Source organism: Rhipicephalus sanguineus, chromosome 2 (genome assembly GCF_013339695.2).
Source record: "Rhipicephalus sanguineus isolate Rsan-2018 chromosome 2, BIME_Rsan_1.4, whole genome shotgun sequence".
NCBI lineage: Eukaryota > Metazoa > Arthropoda > Arachnida > Ixodida > Ixodidae > Rhipicephalus > Rhipicephalus sanguineus.
Window position 1 is genome coordinate 14,655,994 of NC_051177.1, and position 18,811 is coordinate 14,674,804.

Consider the following 18,811-nt stretch of genomic DNA (forward strand, 5'->3'; position numbering starts at 1 on the left):
AGTTATATTGTGAAGCTGAAACTGGTACCGGCCGAGTGTTCATGTGTTTGTGATATTTGTATTGCCTTAAGTGAGAATACGTTTCGTTTTCGTTTGTGTTATCGACTCTGACTCAGTCTTTGGACCACAATCGGCGTTCGCTGGCGCACCAAAAGGACCAACTCTTAAAGGCCTAGATATAGTCCGACGCGCTCAGCGCACAATGTCGCGCGCGACCATGTCCGCTACGCGACGCCGGCTGCGCCAGCCTGCTCCGTGATTTTGCACTCTACAGTTGCGCGCGCGCGCGCCGCGAAACTGCGCGAAGCCAGCGCCATCTGCTTGAAAACTCGCTCCTTTTGACAGCTGCGGCAATCAGCTGATTAAGTGGCGCATGCGCAGTTTCCACCGGCGGGCCCGCGGTATTTTGTTTTCGCGCGCGCTTTTCCGCGCTCACTGCATTGTTCGAGTGTTCTTCGAGAACGGCTCCCTTGCTGGCATGGCATTAACTCGTCCTCAGAGCCAGAAGATAGCAATAGTCCTACTAGCGCACGCGCACTCGCTTCGTCGAACGTGTCCGCGGCTCCGCGTTCTTCGGTTGACGCGTGCACACTTTTCTCGCTCTCTGCTTCCCTACCCGTGCTTTTTGGTTGACACGCGTGGTTTTTCTCGCTATGTGCAGTGTATGACTTTGCATCGGAAACAAATTTCCTCACTATCATTGCATTCAACGCTCTGGGAGCCAGAAAATGGCTACATTGGTTGCATCAGAAACTGCAAGCGGATCGTGTATGTACCTACATACGAGAGCGAATTCCGCAGGCTTCCCAGGCGTTCGTTTTCCCCTCCGTGTCGCAGCAGTCCATGCTATTGCTGGTGTACACACACATGTGATTTATAATCCCTTCGAGCAGGCGCGCAATCGTGTCATCGTCGATCAATGTGGAGTAAAACACGACCGCACTTTCCGAACGCGGGCTGCACGCCGCCATTTTGCCGACCGCCGCTGCCGTGCGCAGTGCATTGTGGTCCCGCGTGGAGCGTGTGAAATAGGAACGGCTCTATCTAGGCGACAACAACAACAGGTATCGCTCCGAAGAGTTCGCGTGAGTGCGGCTGTGACACCTTCAATCCGCGCTAAGTGGGGCTACACCGACACAACTTCAAGCTGCCCATTTTGTCCTGCGCCGGTGCGGGACGCAGACCTGAACCACCTCTTATGGACATGCCCTGGGCTACAAGCGGCTCGTCGACGCCACCTGCGGCGTGCAGGACTTCAGCACACCAGGCCACCGGACCTGCAGCGATGGATATACGGTCCGAACCATATCCTGGACTTCATGGAGGAAACACAGCTGCACAATCTTGTGTAATGTGTATTGATGCCGCAGGGCAAACTAACGCGAATAAAAAAAAAAAATTTCCGCGCCGGGCACGCGTAGCGCGCCGAATGACGCCGGGCGCGCCAGCTTGTCCGCGCTTTCGTGGTTCGTTTTCGGAGGGCCGAGCCGCCAGCCCTTGGAATCCGCCCGGCGATTGCCATCCCCATTAACGGGATTAGTGACAATGAGTCTCTCGCGAAAACACAGGCTTTGCCAGTGCTCCCTTTCGCGCTAGCTAAAAGGCCAGTAATTTCTTTTTTTTTTCTTTTCTGCCCGGAGGTGTGTTTTGTTCTTTATTATCATTATCATTATTAATATTATATTAATAATAGTAATATTTTTTCGCGGAAGAGTCGCCTCCCCTTTCAATAGACAACATCCGCCCGAGCTGATAACGTCCATTTGCTCTGAGACTAAACACAAAGTCAAACTACCGGACCCGATTGCGATAGCTGCCCTCCCGCCAAAATCAGCCAGTGACAAGGTAGAGAAAGGGGGGGGGGGGAGGCAGCGGCGTTAGCTCACTGTCAGTCTTTCTGCGCATAGCGATAAAAGTGCGTTGCGTGATCTCTGCTGCAACCCTGCAGTCGGGGCTTTTGCTGCTTTGTACTCGAGACTGCCGTTCAGCATAAAACCGCAAATGTAAAGTCTATCAGCTGTGTACTTCTCTCAACCGCTTGTTTGTCGTGAAGTACACACGGAGTCTCGCGAAGCTTCGCATTTTATTGCCACATTCTCAGGCTATATACGCAAACACACCACTTAACTTGCGATGACAGCAGCTTCAGCTGCTGGCGTTCTAGTGCAACCATGCCTTTTATTAGGAGCTTTTAGCTTGTATTAGGGGCTTTTAGCTTTACGTTACCATGTTACGAGTTGCCGGAAGGAATCTGCGCATGCGCGGGCCTTTACGGAACGTGAACTACTCGCCGGATTGGCTTTGCGTTTACGGCCCTATCTCGCAAATCCACCTTCGTTCGCGGCTAATCGCGATACCCGCTTTGCCGAGGCTCCAGCCGCCGAGTAAAAATAAGCCGAAGTGCGAGCGCCAATTGCGATCACCTTGTTTCAGCGGCTAAAGTCACTAGAGTGCCCTAGAAAGAGAATACTGAAGCCGTAAAAACGCGAGAAGCCTTGACATAAATACCCCGACAGGCTGGATAGGTGACGCCATCTAGCGGGAACAAGATGAACCAGGCAAGCAAAAAATTTTTATTGCAGAAACATCGTGCGTTCTACTTCTGCTGTAAATGCCTTGCCGCAGCATAATTACGAATAAGTTACATTTTCAATCATTTTTTTCCTCAAAAACACTAGGCGAAAACAAACGTGTCCATGACTATGGTTGCACGAAGCGTCACAAGATGGCGACACTATCATCAGATAACCCAGTATTCTACACCCTTTTGCGTATACCGGGATACTGTGCACGCTAAAAACCCCTCGTGAGTTTGCCGCAGCGGTGATACAATCTTACCTAAATTTAAATATAATTTAAATGTGGTTATCGTCACCATTTCATGGTTTATTCAAACTTAAAGGTATCCGTTTACGTACGTACGCAAACTTTTACGTACGGGGAGCTAAAACTTTTCTAAAACATGTGTTCCGGTAACACGCTAACGTTAAAAAGTATACATACAAGCTAAATGTCCCTATTAGCGTGCGTGTCTCTCTGTTCAGTTTACAAAAAGTAGTTTCCTTAGGCCAGCCCGCAAGAAAATATGGCCCATGCATCGACCGATACAGGGTGCGTCCTGCAGGAGAGCAACGGTTGCGCGCCGAGAGCAACTGTTGCCGTTCGTCCTTCTGTTGCTCCCTTCCAACGTAACACTAAACGCTTACTCCCCCAACTTGAGACATGTCAGCCATCTTGTTCCAGTTGGTCTTTTTGGGGAGTAAAGGACTAAAACCCGCAGTTAATCATAATCATCATCAGCCTATCTACGCCCACTGCATGGCAAAGGCCTCTCCCATGTTCTGCCAATCAACCGGGTCCTGTGCTTTCTACTGCCACGTTATACCTACAAACTTCCTAATCTCATCTACGCACCTAATTTTCTGTCTCCCCTCTCAGCGCGTTTGCCTATCTCTTGGAATCCAGTCAGTTACCCTTAATGACCACCGGTTATCCTGCCGACGTGCTACGAGCCCGGCCCATATCCATTTCTTCTTCTTGATTTCAACTATGATAACCTTAACACCCGTTTGTTCCCTGACCCACTCTGCTCTCTCCCTGTCTCTTAAGGTTACACCTCATTTTTGAGGTGTAACCTCAAAATGAGAGGTTACCCATGAGAGGTGTAACCTCATGAGAGGTTACTCTAATTTTTTCCATTTTTGGCTAAGAGTGCACAAACTCGCCTTGATCTGCTCGCCGTCCTTTTTTTCTTTTTTCTTCTTCTCCTTCTTAGGCTTTGGCTCCTTGGGCTCCTTGGGCTTCTTTTCCTTCTTGGGTTTGGCGGGCGATTTGCACCACACCTCGGCCACGGCAACGGCCACGGCGATGATCAGTCCAGCACCCAGAATGACGAACCAACCGCCCACCTTGGTTACCTCCAGCGGAGTGACGCTCTGTTCATTCACAAAAGACAATGGGGGCTATATATTATAGAACAAGTACTACAAGTTATCGCTCCTCATTTTGAATGCGGATATGTCCTGGCTACTTCAGTCATACATACGATGTGGGTGTGTGGTTACTAACCTAGTATGGCTTTTATATTGGTGGATTTTATTATTTGTTCGTTTTACCTCTTTTGAACCAAATTCGCTGACAAACTGGTGATTAGAAGACCATTATTCTCACATTCCTTTTGTTAATGTGTCACATAAACTCATTCACCTGCGCAACTGGGCTGGCTATGGTGTGAACTTGGCGATAGTTGTGCTTTTGCTTCAGCGATAGGGTGTGGCCACGTCTTTATTGCGCATAGACTTTTGCAGTGACGTTCTTTATTGTAGTTTTCATACTTGAGAAGTAAGGAATATCACTTGGCGCGCAGAACAATGAACTTGATGGCCTAACATATCCGTACATTAACAAGGCGAGAATAACTTAACAGTTGTTTAATTACAGAGGATTCTATGTGATGAAAAATAAGGTCTTACGTGTTCCGGCTCATGACACTCCTCGTTCCCGAACCACTTTTTGTACAGAGCGTAAAGTTCCTCATCCTCTTGTAGCCTGGCTATACTGACGTCCAGTATTTTTCTGAAGCAGGAAAAGAGTGAGGATGTAGCAGTGGCACCAGGCGGCAATGAATGGTTTGGATATAATGAAATGGCACCCTTGTGCCTTTGCGTCTGCACGGGGATAGGCCCAGCTAAACTTGCAATATTCAGCCGAGAATCGACCTTTACTCGACAGGTCACTACGATTCATTGCAAATAAAAGTCTTAAAGAGCTCAACGCAATTTTTGTCGTCATTGTGGTAGGTAGCTTTAAGTATAGTACTGACGCACTATCGCATGTCGCTGAAAGCAACAGAAGGCAAAATACCTACCATTTTCTCGTACTTCTGTGAATAGGTAGCGCCAGTGTCCCTTTCCATCATGATCCGTCCCTATCGAAGTTGTTGATAGCGGTTGGCCTATTTGCACAAGCTGAGGAAATACGCATGTCGCGGTCGAGAAATTCGATCGTGCTCGAAAGTGAGACGAATTTGCCATGTAGCGTTGTATATAGTCTGTATTTCGTATATAGCCACAGCTCTACTTACTTTCCACGATGTTTCCATCGTTTCGCACCCACCTCCGTAGTAGCACACGCTTGGCCTATGCAGCTAAGGGCGTTCGCCATGACGCCCTTGCTCTAGTGCTTTTAGCTTACCGACTGAAGTCACGAGAGCACTGCACGCAGTGCACCAACACTATTTCATTCAATAAGCAGAGTCCTGATGACACTATCGTTTGAGCTTCAGTCTTGCCATCGAGCGAGTGCACTTCAATTCCTGCAAATGTAGCCATGATATTTACCCTATGGTATGTAGCGCATCCTCTTACGTCGCGCCCTGAAACCGGCGCCTGCGGCATCGCAAGGAAACAAAAACTCTCTTGCTAAGCCGCCGCCGCCGGTCCGGCGGCGCGGGGAAGAGGGGACAACTCGAACCGCGCTCCTTCTCTCCTATTTCTCCTCTTTCCCTTTCGCATCGCCCCGCGCGCCTGCTCGCGCTTTTGGGGAAACGAATAAACAGTTCCTAACCAGATGTTGTAGCTCTCGGTTCCTCCTGCGCGCGCTCTACAATTTGGTGACCCTGTTGCATACACGCCCTTAATTCAAGCTAGAGTCATGTCCCTCGCAGAGCCGGACGCACAACTGACACAAGGAACCACCATGCCACAAGACCAGGCAGATCCCCCTAACATCGGCGAGAATTCCCACACTGCAGACGCCCCCGGTGACGCAGTCTCTGCGGTATCCTTACGCCTGCCACAATACTGGGAGCGCAACCCAACCGTCTGGTTCCTGCAGGTGGAATCGCAGTTTCACATCAGCCGCGTAACATCTCAGCTTCAAAAATTCCACCACGTCGTCAGCGCACTGCCACCTGCTGCAGCAGAAGAGGTCTCCGACATACTGGTTCCTTCAGGACGAACCTCCCGGCAGCTCCCTACGACGAACTCAAGGCAGCGCTGCTCGACAGAACCGCTGCATCGGAACGGACGCGAATGCAACAGTTGCTCTCAACTGCGGAGCTCGGCGACCGGAGGCCCACGCAGCTGCTTCGTCAGATGATGCAGCTCCTCGGTTCGCGCGCCCACGCAATGGACAATGCTGTGCTATGCGAACTGTTTCTCCAACGCTTGCCGTCCAACGTGCAAATGGTGCTGGCCACCGCTTCCACTATGGATTTACCGTCACTCGCCGCACTCGCCGACAAGGTCATGGAAGTGGCGACGCAGCACTTGCAAATCGCTGCCGTCAGCACTCCTTCTACACGACCCCCGTCGTCATGCGCTGCTTCTAATTTGACAACCGCTACCACCTCGCCTTCCCACATCGACCACCTCTGTGACAGGCTCGAAGAAATAATCGTGGCAGCCACGCGACAAGACTATGCTCCACGCCGTTCGCGACAACGTGGCCGATCCTCAACCCCCCACCGTGCCGGGGAACGTGATCGGAGTGAGTCTACAGGCCCAAGCTTGTGCTACTACCATCGCCGTTTTGGAGCCGAAGCCCGCCACTGCCTGTTGCCATGCGCTTGGACGGGAAACCCGCCGGCCGACCACTAGCGGCGACAAGCGGTCAGGGCCTCGAGGAATGTCGCCTCTTCCACGTCGCCGATCACACCACAGGACAGAAATTTCTCATCGACACCGGAGCCCAGGTCAGCGTCCTTCCTGCAGCAAGGTCAGAACGTACTTTGCCTGCCATTTTATACCTTCAAGCTGTAAATGGCGCTCGCATTCCTGTGTACGCACAACGTTCCCTCACGCTGAACCTGGGGCTTCGCAGACTGTTCCGGTGGGTGTTTTTAGTCGCCGACGTCGGGTCCGCAATAATAGGGGCCAATTTTCTTGCCAAGCATGGGCTCCTCGTCGACCTCAGACACAAACGTCTCCTGGACTCAGCCACGAGCCTGTCTGTCCAAGGCATCGCTGCGGGCGCAACTACTGATGTGGCACCTTCCTGCGCTGCAGTAGCCTCAGAACCGTTCGCCGCCTTGATAAATGAATTCCCATCCCTGATATCCCCACCAGATTGGACTCAACCTGTTGCTCACGACATTCAGCACCATATAATAACATCCGGCCCGCCTGTTTTCTGCCGTCCACGGCGCCTTGCCCCCGACAAGCTCAAAGTGGCCCGTGCTGAGTTCGAGCACATGTTGGAACTTGGCATAATTCGACCGTCATCCAGCAGTTGGGCATCCCCCCTCCACCTGGTCCCTAAAAAGTCAGGTGACTGGAGACCATGCGGAGACTACCGGCTCCTGAACACCAAGACCGTCCCTGACCGGTACCCACTGCCCAACATCCAAGATTTCACCTCTGCTCTGCACGGTGCCACCATATTTTCCAAAATCGATCTTGTTCGTGCATACCACCAAATCCCCGTGGCTGAAGAAGACATCCCCAAAACAGCCATAACGACACCATTCGGCCTTCTCGAATTTCTGCGTATGCCATTCGGACTCCGAAATGCTGCGCAAACTTCACAGCGCTTCATTGACACAGTGACACGCGGACTACCGTTCGTGTTTGCCTACGTCGACGATTTGCTTGTAGCAAGCTCGTCCTTCGAAGAGCATGTGCAACACCTCCGGCTTCTCTTTGAGAGGCTGGCAGCCAACGGAATCGTCATCAACAGCGGGAAGAGTGAATTCGGAGTGCACGCTCTCGCATTCCTCGGCCATTATGTGGACACCAACGGCATCCGCCCACTTCCCGACAAAGTGAATGCAATCGTAGAGTTTCCCAAGCCGACATCGCTTACCAAGCTCCGCCAGTTTCTTGGTCTGGTGAATTTTTACCGACGCTTCGTAAGAAACTGTGCCGCGCTACTGGAACCGCTCGATCGTTTGCTTTGCGGCAAACAGCAGTCTGCCACACCACTAGCATGGGACAGTGCCGCGGAGGACGCCTTTCTTTCAATTAAGCGTGCTTTGGCCGAAGCCACCCTCCTCGTTCACCCAAATCCGGACTCTCCATTGGCGCTCATGACCGACGCATCCAGCTCGGCGGTGGGAGCGGTTCTTCAACAAGAAGTTGATGGAGACTGGCAACCTCTTGCCTTCTTCTCTAGACGCATGAACCCCGCCCAAACCCGCTACAGTGTGTTCGGCCGCGAACTCCTCGCCATGTACCTGTCCGTGCGCCATTTCCGCCACCTGCTCGAAGGCCGATCGTTCACCATCTACACCGATCACAAGCCCCTGACCTACTCCATCGGTCGTTCCGAGTCCATATACACTCCACGCGAGGTACGCCAGCTTTCCTTCATATCGGAGTTTACGACGGACATTCAACACATCAGCGGCTGTGATAACGCCCCGGCGGACGCTCTCAGCCGCGTGGACGCCGTCACGCGCAGTCGTTCGAACAGCTCTACAGCCTCGTTTCCATTCAACCTCCGAGAGCTCGCAACAGCGCAAGAGAGCTGTCCGGACTTGACATATCTGCGCAACGCGACGACCTCTCTGCAACTGGAGCCAGTGACCTATCAGAGTGTACCCATTGTTTGTGATACCTCCACCTCAGGAGGCACACCACGGCCATTTCTACCCGTCGCCTTTCGCAAGCAAGCCTTCAACTCATTGCACAATCTCGCCCACCCTGGAATTCGAGCAACGCAAAAGCTCATCGCGGCTCGATTCGTCTGGCCTCGCATGAACGCGGACGTTCGCGATTGGGTGCGCGCGTGTGCACCTTGCCAGCGTGCTAAAGTTCACCGCTACCCGGTACCGCCACCCCGCCGTTTCCTGCAACCTGATGAACGGTTCGCGGTGGTGCACGTTGACATTGTCGGACCGCTTCCACCTTGTCAAGGCCACCGGTATTTGTTGACATGCGTTGACCGCTTCACCCGGTGGCCCGAGGCAACGCCACTTGCTGACATTACAGCAGCCACAGTCGCCGAAGCGTTCGTCTCCACTTGGGTTGCACGGTTTGGCTGCCCGACAACAATACTCACTGACCGTGGCCGTCAGTTTGAGTCATCGCTCTTCGCAGAACTTCTAAAGCTCCTCGGAACGGCCCGTTTGAGAACAGCTGCTTACCACCCCCAAACAAACGGCCTTGTCGAACGCTTTCATCGGCACCTCAAAGCGGCATTGACAGCGCACGGGTCCCGAAACAAATGGGTCGAGACACTTCCCCTCACTCTTCTGGGCATCCGATCGGCATACAAAGAAGAGCTGTCGGGAGCCACAGCAGAGCTTGTTTATGGCACCACACTTCGCCTCCCCGGCGACTTTTTCGACGCCACAGCAACCCCAAGCGCTCCTACAGCCAGCGAATATGTGAGCCTGCTTCGCACAGCTTTCCGGAATCTTCGACCGCAGCCGACGCGTCCAAACCCAGCCCGGGCAGCTTACATCATGCCGGACTTAGAAAGAGCATCACACGTGTTTGTGCGGTACGGGCCTGTGCGTGCTTCGCTGCAGCCTCATTACCTCGGACCCTTCCCCGTGCTGGAGCGCCTCCCCTCGAACTTTGTTGTGGACATGAATGGATCGCGTGAGACTATAGCGCTCGAGCGGCTGAAGCCAGCGTACAGTGAAAACGCGCTCTCTTCTGTTTCGGCATCTTGTCTCACTGTGCCCCCCTCCCCTCTGTCCCTTTGTCACTCATCCCCATCCCGTCCTGCGCTCAGGGTTCACTGGGGCCCGCTTTGACCGCGGGAATGGTTATCGTTCGTCGCAGTGGCCTCCTCACTTGGGGAGCTCTGTAGCGCATCCTCTTACGTCGCGCCCTGAAACCGGCGCCTGCGGCATCGCAAGGAAACAAAAACTCTCTTGCTAAGCCGCCGCCGCCGGTCCGGCGGCGCGGGGAAGAGGGGACAACTCGAACCGCGCTCCTTCTCTCCTATTTCTCCTCTTTCCCTTTCGCATCGCCCCGCGCGCCTGCTCGCGCTTTTGGGAAACGAATAAACAGTTCCTAACCAGATGTTGTAGCTCTCGGTTCCTCCTGCGCGCGCTCTACAGGTACAACTACGCTTGTCGCTTGCACTATAACTCTTTAAAGTGTGCACACTATATATATTGCCTTCTTACATTCGCTATTTTATCTAAAATGGCCGACTTGAGTTATTGTGGAGGCATGCTTCTAAACCAAATAGAAATTGCTCCTTACTTGAGCGGTGACTTGTGCGACACAACGACACCGTAACCGGATGGCTGAAATGGCTCGCCAATCTGAATGAGGTCACAGGGCGCCTTCTGTGTCGCATACTTTTATCTTCATGGTGTCCACTATGAAGGCGTAGTTGCCCTCGGACTCGCGGACTCTCTTTACGCCTTCTTCATTTGTAGCCGTCATGGTGTTGTTGAACGAAGTCATCGAGTCCCACATTCTTGAGTAGAAGGTGTCCTTGGTGCGCTGCAATTATAATTCACTTGAGTATTAATTGCTACAATATTGAATAATGCTCAGTAACGATCATGACACCAGAAAATGAATATTTCTGGCGAATATTTTAATGAATATTTTAATATTTTCAATGAATATTTTTACTAGCTTGGTAAAGAGTTCTCACGATCCCAACTGTTTAAATTTTTTAAGTTCGCGGACCAGCCAGTCTGCATTTTTTGGCTCCTACGACACCTAAGGAAATAACTGACGCATTTTTGTCGATTAGAAATAGTAAATGTTGCGATATAGATGGTTTCGAAATCAGACCCGCAAAGTACGTATTAGATGCCATCACTCCGGCACTGACCCATATTTACAATCTAGTTCTATCTGATGGTACCTTTCCAAAAGCACTCCAGGTTGCTAAGGTTATAGTGTTGCATAAGGGCGGGGATAAAAACGCGCTAACTAACTATAGACCAATATCAATCTTACCGATTTTTTCAAAAGCGCTGGAAAAATTAATTCACAGCCGTGTTACATCATTTATAACTAAGCATAAATTAATGACAAATATGCAGTTTGGATTTACGAAAGGGCAGTCTACTGAAACTGCGCTTCTAACACAGAAGGAAATTATATTAGATTCTTTCGAACGTCAGCTATGTACTTTGGGTATTTTTGTGGACTACTCAAAGGCGTTTGATTACATCAATCATACCACACTTACAGAAAAATTTAATTATTATGGCTTTCGCGGTGTTTTTTTTTTGAAATTAATAAAATCATATCTTCAGCACCGTATGCAAAAAGTAGGTATAAGTAGTCACGTGTCCGATTTGAAACCAGTTATTGCAGGAGTGCCCCAAGGAAGTATTTTGGGGCCCTTGCTTTTTTGTATTTATATTAATGACGTAGTTAGTATTGATAATGACGTAAAATTTATTATATATGCAGACGACACTACAATTCTAGTAACCGCGAAAGATGCTGAAGATGTCATGATTAAAGCCAACGAAGTACTGTCAAAATTATCATCTTGGAGAACCGCTAACTCGTTGAAAATAAATGTCAATAAAACAAAGGCCGTACTTTTTAGGCCGAAAAATCGAAACGTTGCTACTACAACAAATTTACATCTTAACTCTGTTTTGCCTATTGTGCCTACTTTTAAATGTCTTGGTGTTGTATTTGAGCAACATTTATCATGGAATGCTCATGTGGAAATGGTAGTAGGTAAGCTCTCTCGGTTAACTGGAATACTATGCAAGTTGCGCTTTTTTCTTCCTGAAAGTGTTAAACTTCTACTGTACAAATCCCTGTTCCTGTCGTACGTACACTATTGTCATCTCGTCTGGGGCACTACGACACTTACTAACATCATTACCCTGCATAGAATGCAGAAAAAAGCCGTGCGTTGCATTTTAGATGTGCCTTACTTAACGCCAACTAGTCCTCTGTTCGAAAACCTAAATTTGGTACCAATGCCTAACATTTACGAAAACATATTAATAAGAAGTTATAAGAATGCTATTAAAAAGAACAATGACACTCTAAAACGTATTTCTAATTTAACGCGAAAACATAAAATGGCCAATACAAGGAGCTCTGAAATATGGGAACTACCGAGGTCTAGAACGAACTATACCTATCAGATGCTACGTTATAGACTACCCTATCACTTAAATACAAAAAAATGTAATATAACTCTTCATAATGTAAAAAAAAAAACATGTATGCAACTGCAATGCCTATGTTTATGTACTATGTTTATTTACTGCAATGCCAATGTTTATGTATTAGTGCTTATAATGCTGTGTACTTCTTGTGTTATTTTTGCATTCCTGTTATATGTTTCGGTGTATTGATGGTGTAATTCTTGTGTATTTTTTGTGTATCTCTTGTGTTTCATGTAATTCTTGTATTCTTGTAATATCATGCGGTGTATTTATAGTTTATTTCCGGTGTATTTCTTGTTTTTCCCGTTTTGTCACTGCATGGAAAATGGGCAATGGACCCTGTCAAGCCTTGCTGGCTTTTAGTTCATTGTCCACGACATCGCTGGTATGTTGAAATAAATTTGATTTGATTTGATTTGATTTGAAAATAAACTAAAGAAAAGCTCCGGAAAAATTAACTGTTTCTCTTCACTGCATGGCAGATATAATCGCAACAGAAGAGTAGACGCAAAACGCACAGCCATGCTCCTTCACACTGAAATGCACCGAAACCGTTTTCAAATAGCTCAGTGGAGACTCACTATTCGCCCCGAGATCGAGCGGAGTCGCCGCCTGGCGGCTACTGGCTGAAGCGCGCCTAGTGTGGATATCTCCCTGCGTCGTCTGCTAGCGGCGGCGTGTTTGCATATGCACGTACGTCATGGACGTCTTCAAAGGGCAGTTTGTGTGTTGTGTTAGCGCACTCTTAAATGCTTGTACGTGTACCTACCACGATGTAAAAAACCGTTTGGCCTTTCTAGGCTGTATATGCATTGTAAAAACATCAATGAGTGCAGTTGTCGAAGTGCTCTGTGTGGTCGTCCTACCCTGCCTTCGCCAGGATCATTTCAGTGTGGGTGCCGCTCTTTGGGTCAAGCACATCGCAAAGTGCAGTTTGCTTCGTCCTAAACATGAGGAGCATTGGCTATCGTGTGAATGCAGTGCTTTAGCGACTTAGTGGTAAACAAAAACAAGGCTCTAAGCTATGCACTTGCGTGTCACGCTTGTTGTCTTTTATCAGTTACGTGACCAATGTTGTTTGTGCTTAAGATGTGCTTTTATTCCACGGTCCTGGTCCCACTACAGAGCGATATTTTTCACAAGTCTGACTCTTCGGTACTTAAACAATCCCCTAAAAAGAACAAAAAAAAAAAAATGGAATGACGCCGAAGTGATAAAACTCAGTTGCCGGGCGTTGTCTTAACTTGGGGCGAAATGTGTGCTAAAACACTGGTGTACTTTGATTTAGGTTCACGTTACAGAACGCAGATGGTCAAGAATTAATCCACATTACGGGCGTGCCTTACAGTCATATCGTTGTAATTTAACGCAAAACCTTATCTTTGTTGTTTTTACGTTATCTTGAGCTTTTGTGTGGCTTTGCTATAGATTGATGAAAGCAGTAAGCATCATTGGCTTGAAAAAAAAAGAAACAACTCACTTTTGCCCCATAAATTAACCACTCCTTTGTTGCATCATTGTCATGCAGGTAATGAATCGAAGAAAGCTCTGTGCTGAACTGTTTCCTTTTTACTCTGTTACTGGAATAAAATCAAGTGCTTACGTGTGAAAGATCTTCATAGTGCTAAGCGCTGTATGGCACGTAGCTTTTCTGGCTTAATTTCTTATCATCTGTCCTACATATCATGGAGAGCTGAATAAAAAAAAAAGCACGGGTGCGTATTCGGTAGCCAGATATGCAAGAAGTAAATACGTAATTAGTTCAGTCGAGCAACGGCAATGCGTAGTAGGCGGAACACCAGCTAAACACGTTCAAATAAAACAGCAAAAAATGTCATACAATGCAAAATCGCAGACTGTCGCCGAGGAGCATCCCGTTCATTGGCAGGTTGCGCTTCTCTCACAAGTAATAGTAACGTTCGGTGGGCTTCGTGCATCGATTCGGCAATAGAGAACGTACATATTAGAGGGCTGCAGTCATCGCGTTTTATTCGCCGAGAATCAGTTCAAGCAGCTCACAACGAAGCGCCGCTGTGTACATTTGTATACACGCCGCCGGCCGCCTATCCACACTAGCGCGGCGACAGTGCTGCCACCTGTAGCCCGATCTCGGGGCGAATACCTCGCGACAGCTTTCTGTGGCAGCACAGCCAAAGCTACGAGGGCGGAGCTTCTGCACATGTATTGCCACGCGGGCTATTTCGGGCGATTTCAGCTTTGGTTTCACAAGGGCATCCAACATGCTGGTTTTCGTACGAACATGAACAATTTAGATTTTTTGTGAAATACTGTCACGAAAAATAGGTTATATATAGCTTTCATGAAAAACTACCTCAAGCGTAGATTTATGGATGCAGCACTGAAGGAACAACAAATACTTGAAATCAGGGCTGATCTCTCCTGCAAACGAGACTATATAACGCAAATCTGCCAGCGGTTCAAGTCCGCGTTCAAAGCAAGCACCATGTGGTAATGTTTGATCTTTTTTTTTTCGGAAAGCTACAGAAGATCCTGTATTGCGAAAGGAACCTACGAAGCAGATTTAGTGAAGCGGTTGGTTTTATTTTTGAAAGAGAAAAAGGGCACGGCCAAGCAGGAACTGTGCAAATGGAAATCTTGCGCAAAGGCAAGAAACCATTTTCTAAATTTCGAACGCAGGGTTAGGCGTCGTCGTTTTCCTTCTTTGGAGGCGCAAGAACTCTCTGGAGACGCTTGTCAGGGGACGCGAAGGCATCGACGGACCGCAGAAATCTTCGCTCGCCACGAGCGGTCGGGAGCAGGCGCCTCACGTTCGTATTTCCAAGCGGGGAAATGCGCTCCTTACCCGCCGTGGTCAAGAACGCTGTTTTTGCACATTCAAACGCATAACGAGCGCGTATTTGCCCAGGCGAAACGTTGCACTGGTAATTTTATCATCCTAAATCGCTCTCGTCGCAAAGCGCCAAAAACTCTCCCCGCTGTAGACGCCGACGGGTACGGTGTTACGGGCTCTCGGTTGTCGGTAACCAACGTGTGCGGTTGTGCGTTATAGGACCAGAGGGATCGAGCTACGTAGCTCTCAGTCATGGTGTACTCTCAGTGGACGTCCCAGGGTCGCTGGTATTTGCAGCTAGGGGCACAGCCATAAGAGTTTTGGCATCTTCATGAAATCGCATCGGTGCGCACCGGGGCGCCTCGGTGCACCGTTTCGTCCAATCATCGTAGCGCCTTAATGCCCCGGTGCGCACCGGGGCGATTTGTCGAAGATGGCATTTCTTACAATTAACTAGAGGGAAAACTGGTGCTGCGAGCTGTTGTACGCATGGGAATGCTGGGATAGGTCCAAATTGTACTTGTTTCGGATCAGCATCGTTCACGAAGAGCCCGGACACCTCGAAGACGTGTCTGGCTTCAACGCGTTCCTTGCGTCAAAATGGTTGATTTCGTACTGAAGGAGCGTGCACGTAGTAAGCTATTTCTTCTTTGTCGTTGCACAGAAACGAATTTTATTTGACTTCGAAAACTTTTGCGTCAATGTAAAATTTTATGAAGCGTAAAAAGTAACGAACGGCCGCTAAAATTGGAAAGCAGACGACAAGGCCAGCTTTCACTCTGCGACTGCTTGTCGTCTGTTCTTTTGTTCGCCGTTTGGTTATGCCGTACAGGTAAGTGGACTTCTGTTCTAGAATGTAATACGCGTGAATAAGATCCGTTTATAGAAGTTTTGTTTTAGAGAAGCTTTATTTGTGTAGTCGTATCCGCTTTTAGCCGAAGCCTCGCTCAAGACCAGCCAACACAAGCCTCGCAGACACACATACCGTCATTCCCATCGTGACACACCGCCCCTTTAGGAAATTCGCATAGACGGTGGCGCCAGATTTTCCTCGAGGTATTATTGTGAGAAACTCCATGGGCACGAAGAAAATAAGACGCGTCCCCCCGTTTGGCCGGCATCAGTCCGCCCACTCATGCCGGGGGAAACGTGCGCACCGCGTTCGCATCTTGTCCCGGCGCGGCTCAATTTTGCTGTTTAACACGAAAGTGTTTTATGGCGGGGTCCACCAAGACTTTCATGACGTATTTCCGTCACGGCAAAATTAACGCCATCAAATGGCAAAGAAAAAACAACTAAGAAAAAGCTCCGTTGTCAGGAGTCGAACCCATGACCCCTCTGTCCGCAACGATGGCTGGCGTTTAGCCCACTGAGCTACCGCGAATTTTTTTCCTTATTACGGATAGTTGTGAATTTCATGTCACAAACATAGTATTCAACGCACAAAATACAAACTACCGCCGAACACATAGCGGAGGCTACATGAACGCGCCTTTTATCTTTCACACTTTCCTCTCACAGTGCTCTTGGATGAATGGATGGATGCTATGAGCGTCCCCTTTATAACGGGGCGATGACGTGTGTGCCACCAGGCTCGAAAAAAAAAAAAATGCGCCTTTGCTACGACCGTCCCATTCGGCGCGTTTCCAATAGAAGTGTAATTTCGTCAACGCTTAACACACCGCGAGGTGGTGGCTTTAGCCCAAGCCTCTCTCATAGCATACACCCATAGAGTTTCTTACAAGAATACCTAGAGGGAAATCTGGCGCCACCGTCTATGCGAATTTCTTAAGGGCCGCCGTTGGAGCGCTGGGAATGACGGTATACGTGGCTTCGAGGCTTGTGTTGGCTGGTGTTGTGCGAGGCTTCGGCTCAAAAGCGGATACGACTGCGCAAATAAAGCTTCTCTCAAACAAATATTTTATAAGCGGATGCCGTTTACGTGTATTATATTTTAAAATAAACGTCCACTCACCTTGACGGCATAACCAAACGGCGAAAGAAAGAAACAGACGACGAACAGTGGCAGAAAGAACGCTGCCTTTGTCGTCTGCCTGCCAAGTCTAGCGGCCGTTGGTTAATTTTTACGCTTAGTAAAACTATACATCGACGCAGAAGTTTCCAATGTTAAATAAAACTTGTTCTTCTGCAATAATAAAAAACAAATACCTCACTACGTGCTCCTTCAGTAAGAAATCAACCATTTCGACGCAAGGAACGCGTTGAAGCCAGACGCGTCTTCGAGGTTTCTGGGCTCTACGTGAAGGACACGAATCCGAGTTAAGTTCGAAGCTCACATATCCCGGCATTCCCATGCGTCCAACAGCGTGCAGCGCCACTTTTCCCTCTAGGTAATGCCATCTTCGACAAATCGCACCGGTGCGCACCGGGGCACCCAGGCGCTACGACGATTGGACGAAACGGCGCACCAGGGCGCCCCGGTGCGCACCAGTGCGATTTGTCGAAGATGCCATAAGTGTAGGAAATTCTATGGCATCCACCCATATCGAAAAATAGCTCTCCGACGCTCGCCTGGGTGTCGCACCGCGTTCCCCGCTCGCTCTGTGAGAATTAACGGCCAGGCCAGAGGGAAGACACGACGCGCGTAGCGTCTCTGCGTTTCACGACGCTTTGAAGGAGTGTATATCGAGTATCCGTGATTATTATGTGCATGCAGATGCCATATCTGCGCGGGATTTATGCACCATATGCGGTGTCCACGTATATGCTAAGAACTTCAGCTACCGCAAGGCTTAAATCATCATCATGGGCGTTAGTCATTGGTACGTTGACGTACCACTAGGCGTCAACGTGAGTGCGTCCACATCAAGCGGTGATATACAATAAAACCTCGGTGATACGAATCTCGCGGGGTTACCAAAAATATTCGTATCATCCGAAATTCATATGACCAGAACACATGGAAAATTAGCATGCGGGAAAAGAAAGTTGGCATACGTTTTGATTTAGTGTTTCTCAGGGCCGCAGCGACGTGATGAACAGCTCTGAATGATTGCCAGTAAAGTTTTTAGACGTCAACGATCATACTTGTACTCGTAAATATACGGCGCATGCGCGCGTGTGTAAGCAATGAACCAGATGTGTTGTGCCCCGTGACCGCTAGTAGCCCCTTCCTAATCTTACTACGCTTTTCTGCATGATAACAGACTACTGCGGCGAAAGTGACTTAAGAAGCGCTTTGCACACGATAGATAAGGCCACCCCCTTCGCCAAGACCGTCCGCTTCGTCTCTTGGGGTCTTTGTTTCATACAACGTCTGATTGCGGGGACATGGCTTGCATCGACGTGGCAGGCACGTGTTAACGCAGTACAAAGATGCTGCTGCCTCGAGCATAGCAGCACGCGTCAACGTGTCCGAAAAAAAAAAAAAACAACGTCATCTGTGAAGGCGCCTAAAGGCCTCCAAGATTCGCGCGCACTATCTCGGAGGCAACGACGCACCGTTGATGGTCGCGCAGCGCGCAGCGCGCATGCCCGCGCCCGCGCCCGCGTGTGATTGCCGGGTCTTCCGCGACAGCGCGGGCAGCACCTGTCCTTACCTGTGCGCTAGCGTACGTTCGTATCAAACGTCGCGGGGTGCAAATCGGTTCGCAACAACCGCACCCCAATACATTGCAGGCTAATGGGCCTTGGCCGGGACCACAGAAAAATTCGTATCACCCCGAAATTCGTAGGAACCGTGATCGTATCACCGAGGTTTTACTGTATCTGCCAAACAACAGCAGACATTGTACAAACTCTGATATACCAATGCACTATGAACAATCAAATGTATACACGTTTCACTTTCGTGTTATACCGATTCCAATGACAGAGGGATCAGACTTTTTTTTTTTTTTCGCTAGGCTGTGCGTTCTCGCGCTGTAGTCACACTGGAAAACCCCCCTGCACGCTGCCTATTGCGTTCCGGCATCGGGCGC

The 18,811-nt window shown here is 49.2% G+C and overlaps 1 protein-coding gene across 1 annotated transcript in view; it reads right to left on the reverse strand.

Annotated features, from left to right (window-relative positions):
* The window catches only part of LOC119381056 (glutamate receptor 3), a 105,153-nt gene that overhangs the window by 7,044 nt on the left and 79,298 nt on the right, over positions 1–18,811 (reverse strand). Inside the window, 4 exon segments of the mRNA XM_049412206.1 lie at positions 3,726–3,935; positions 4,473–4,575; positions 10,161–10,261; positions 10,263–10,406. Coding sequence (XP_049268163.1) covers positions 3,726–3,935; positions 4,473–4,575; positions 10,161–10,261; positions 10,263–10,406 — 558 coding nt within the window.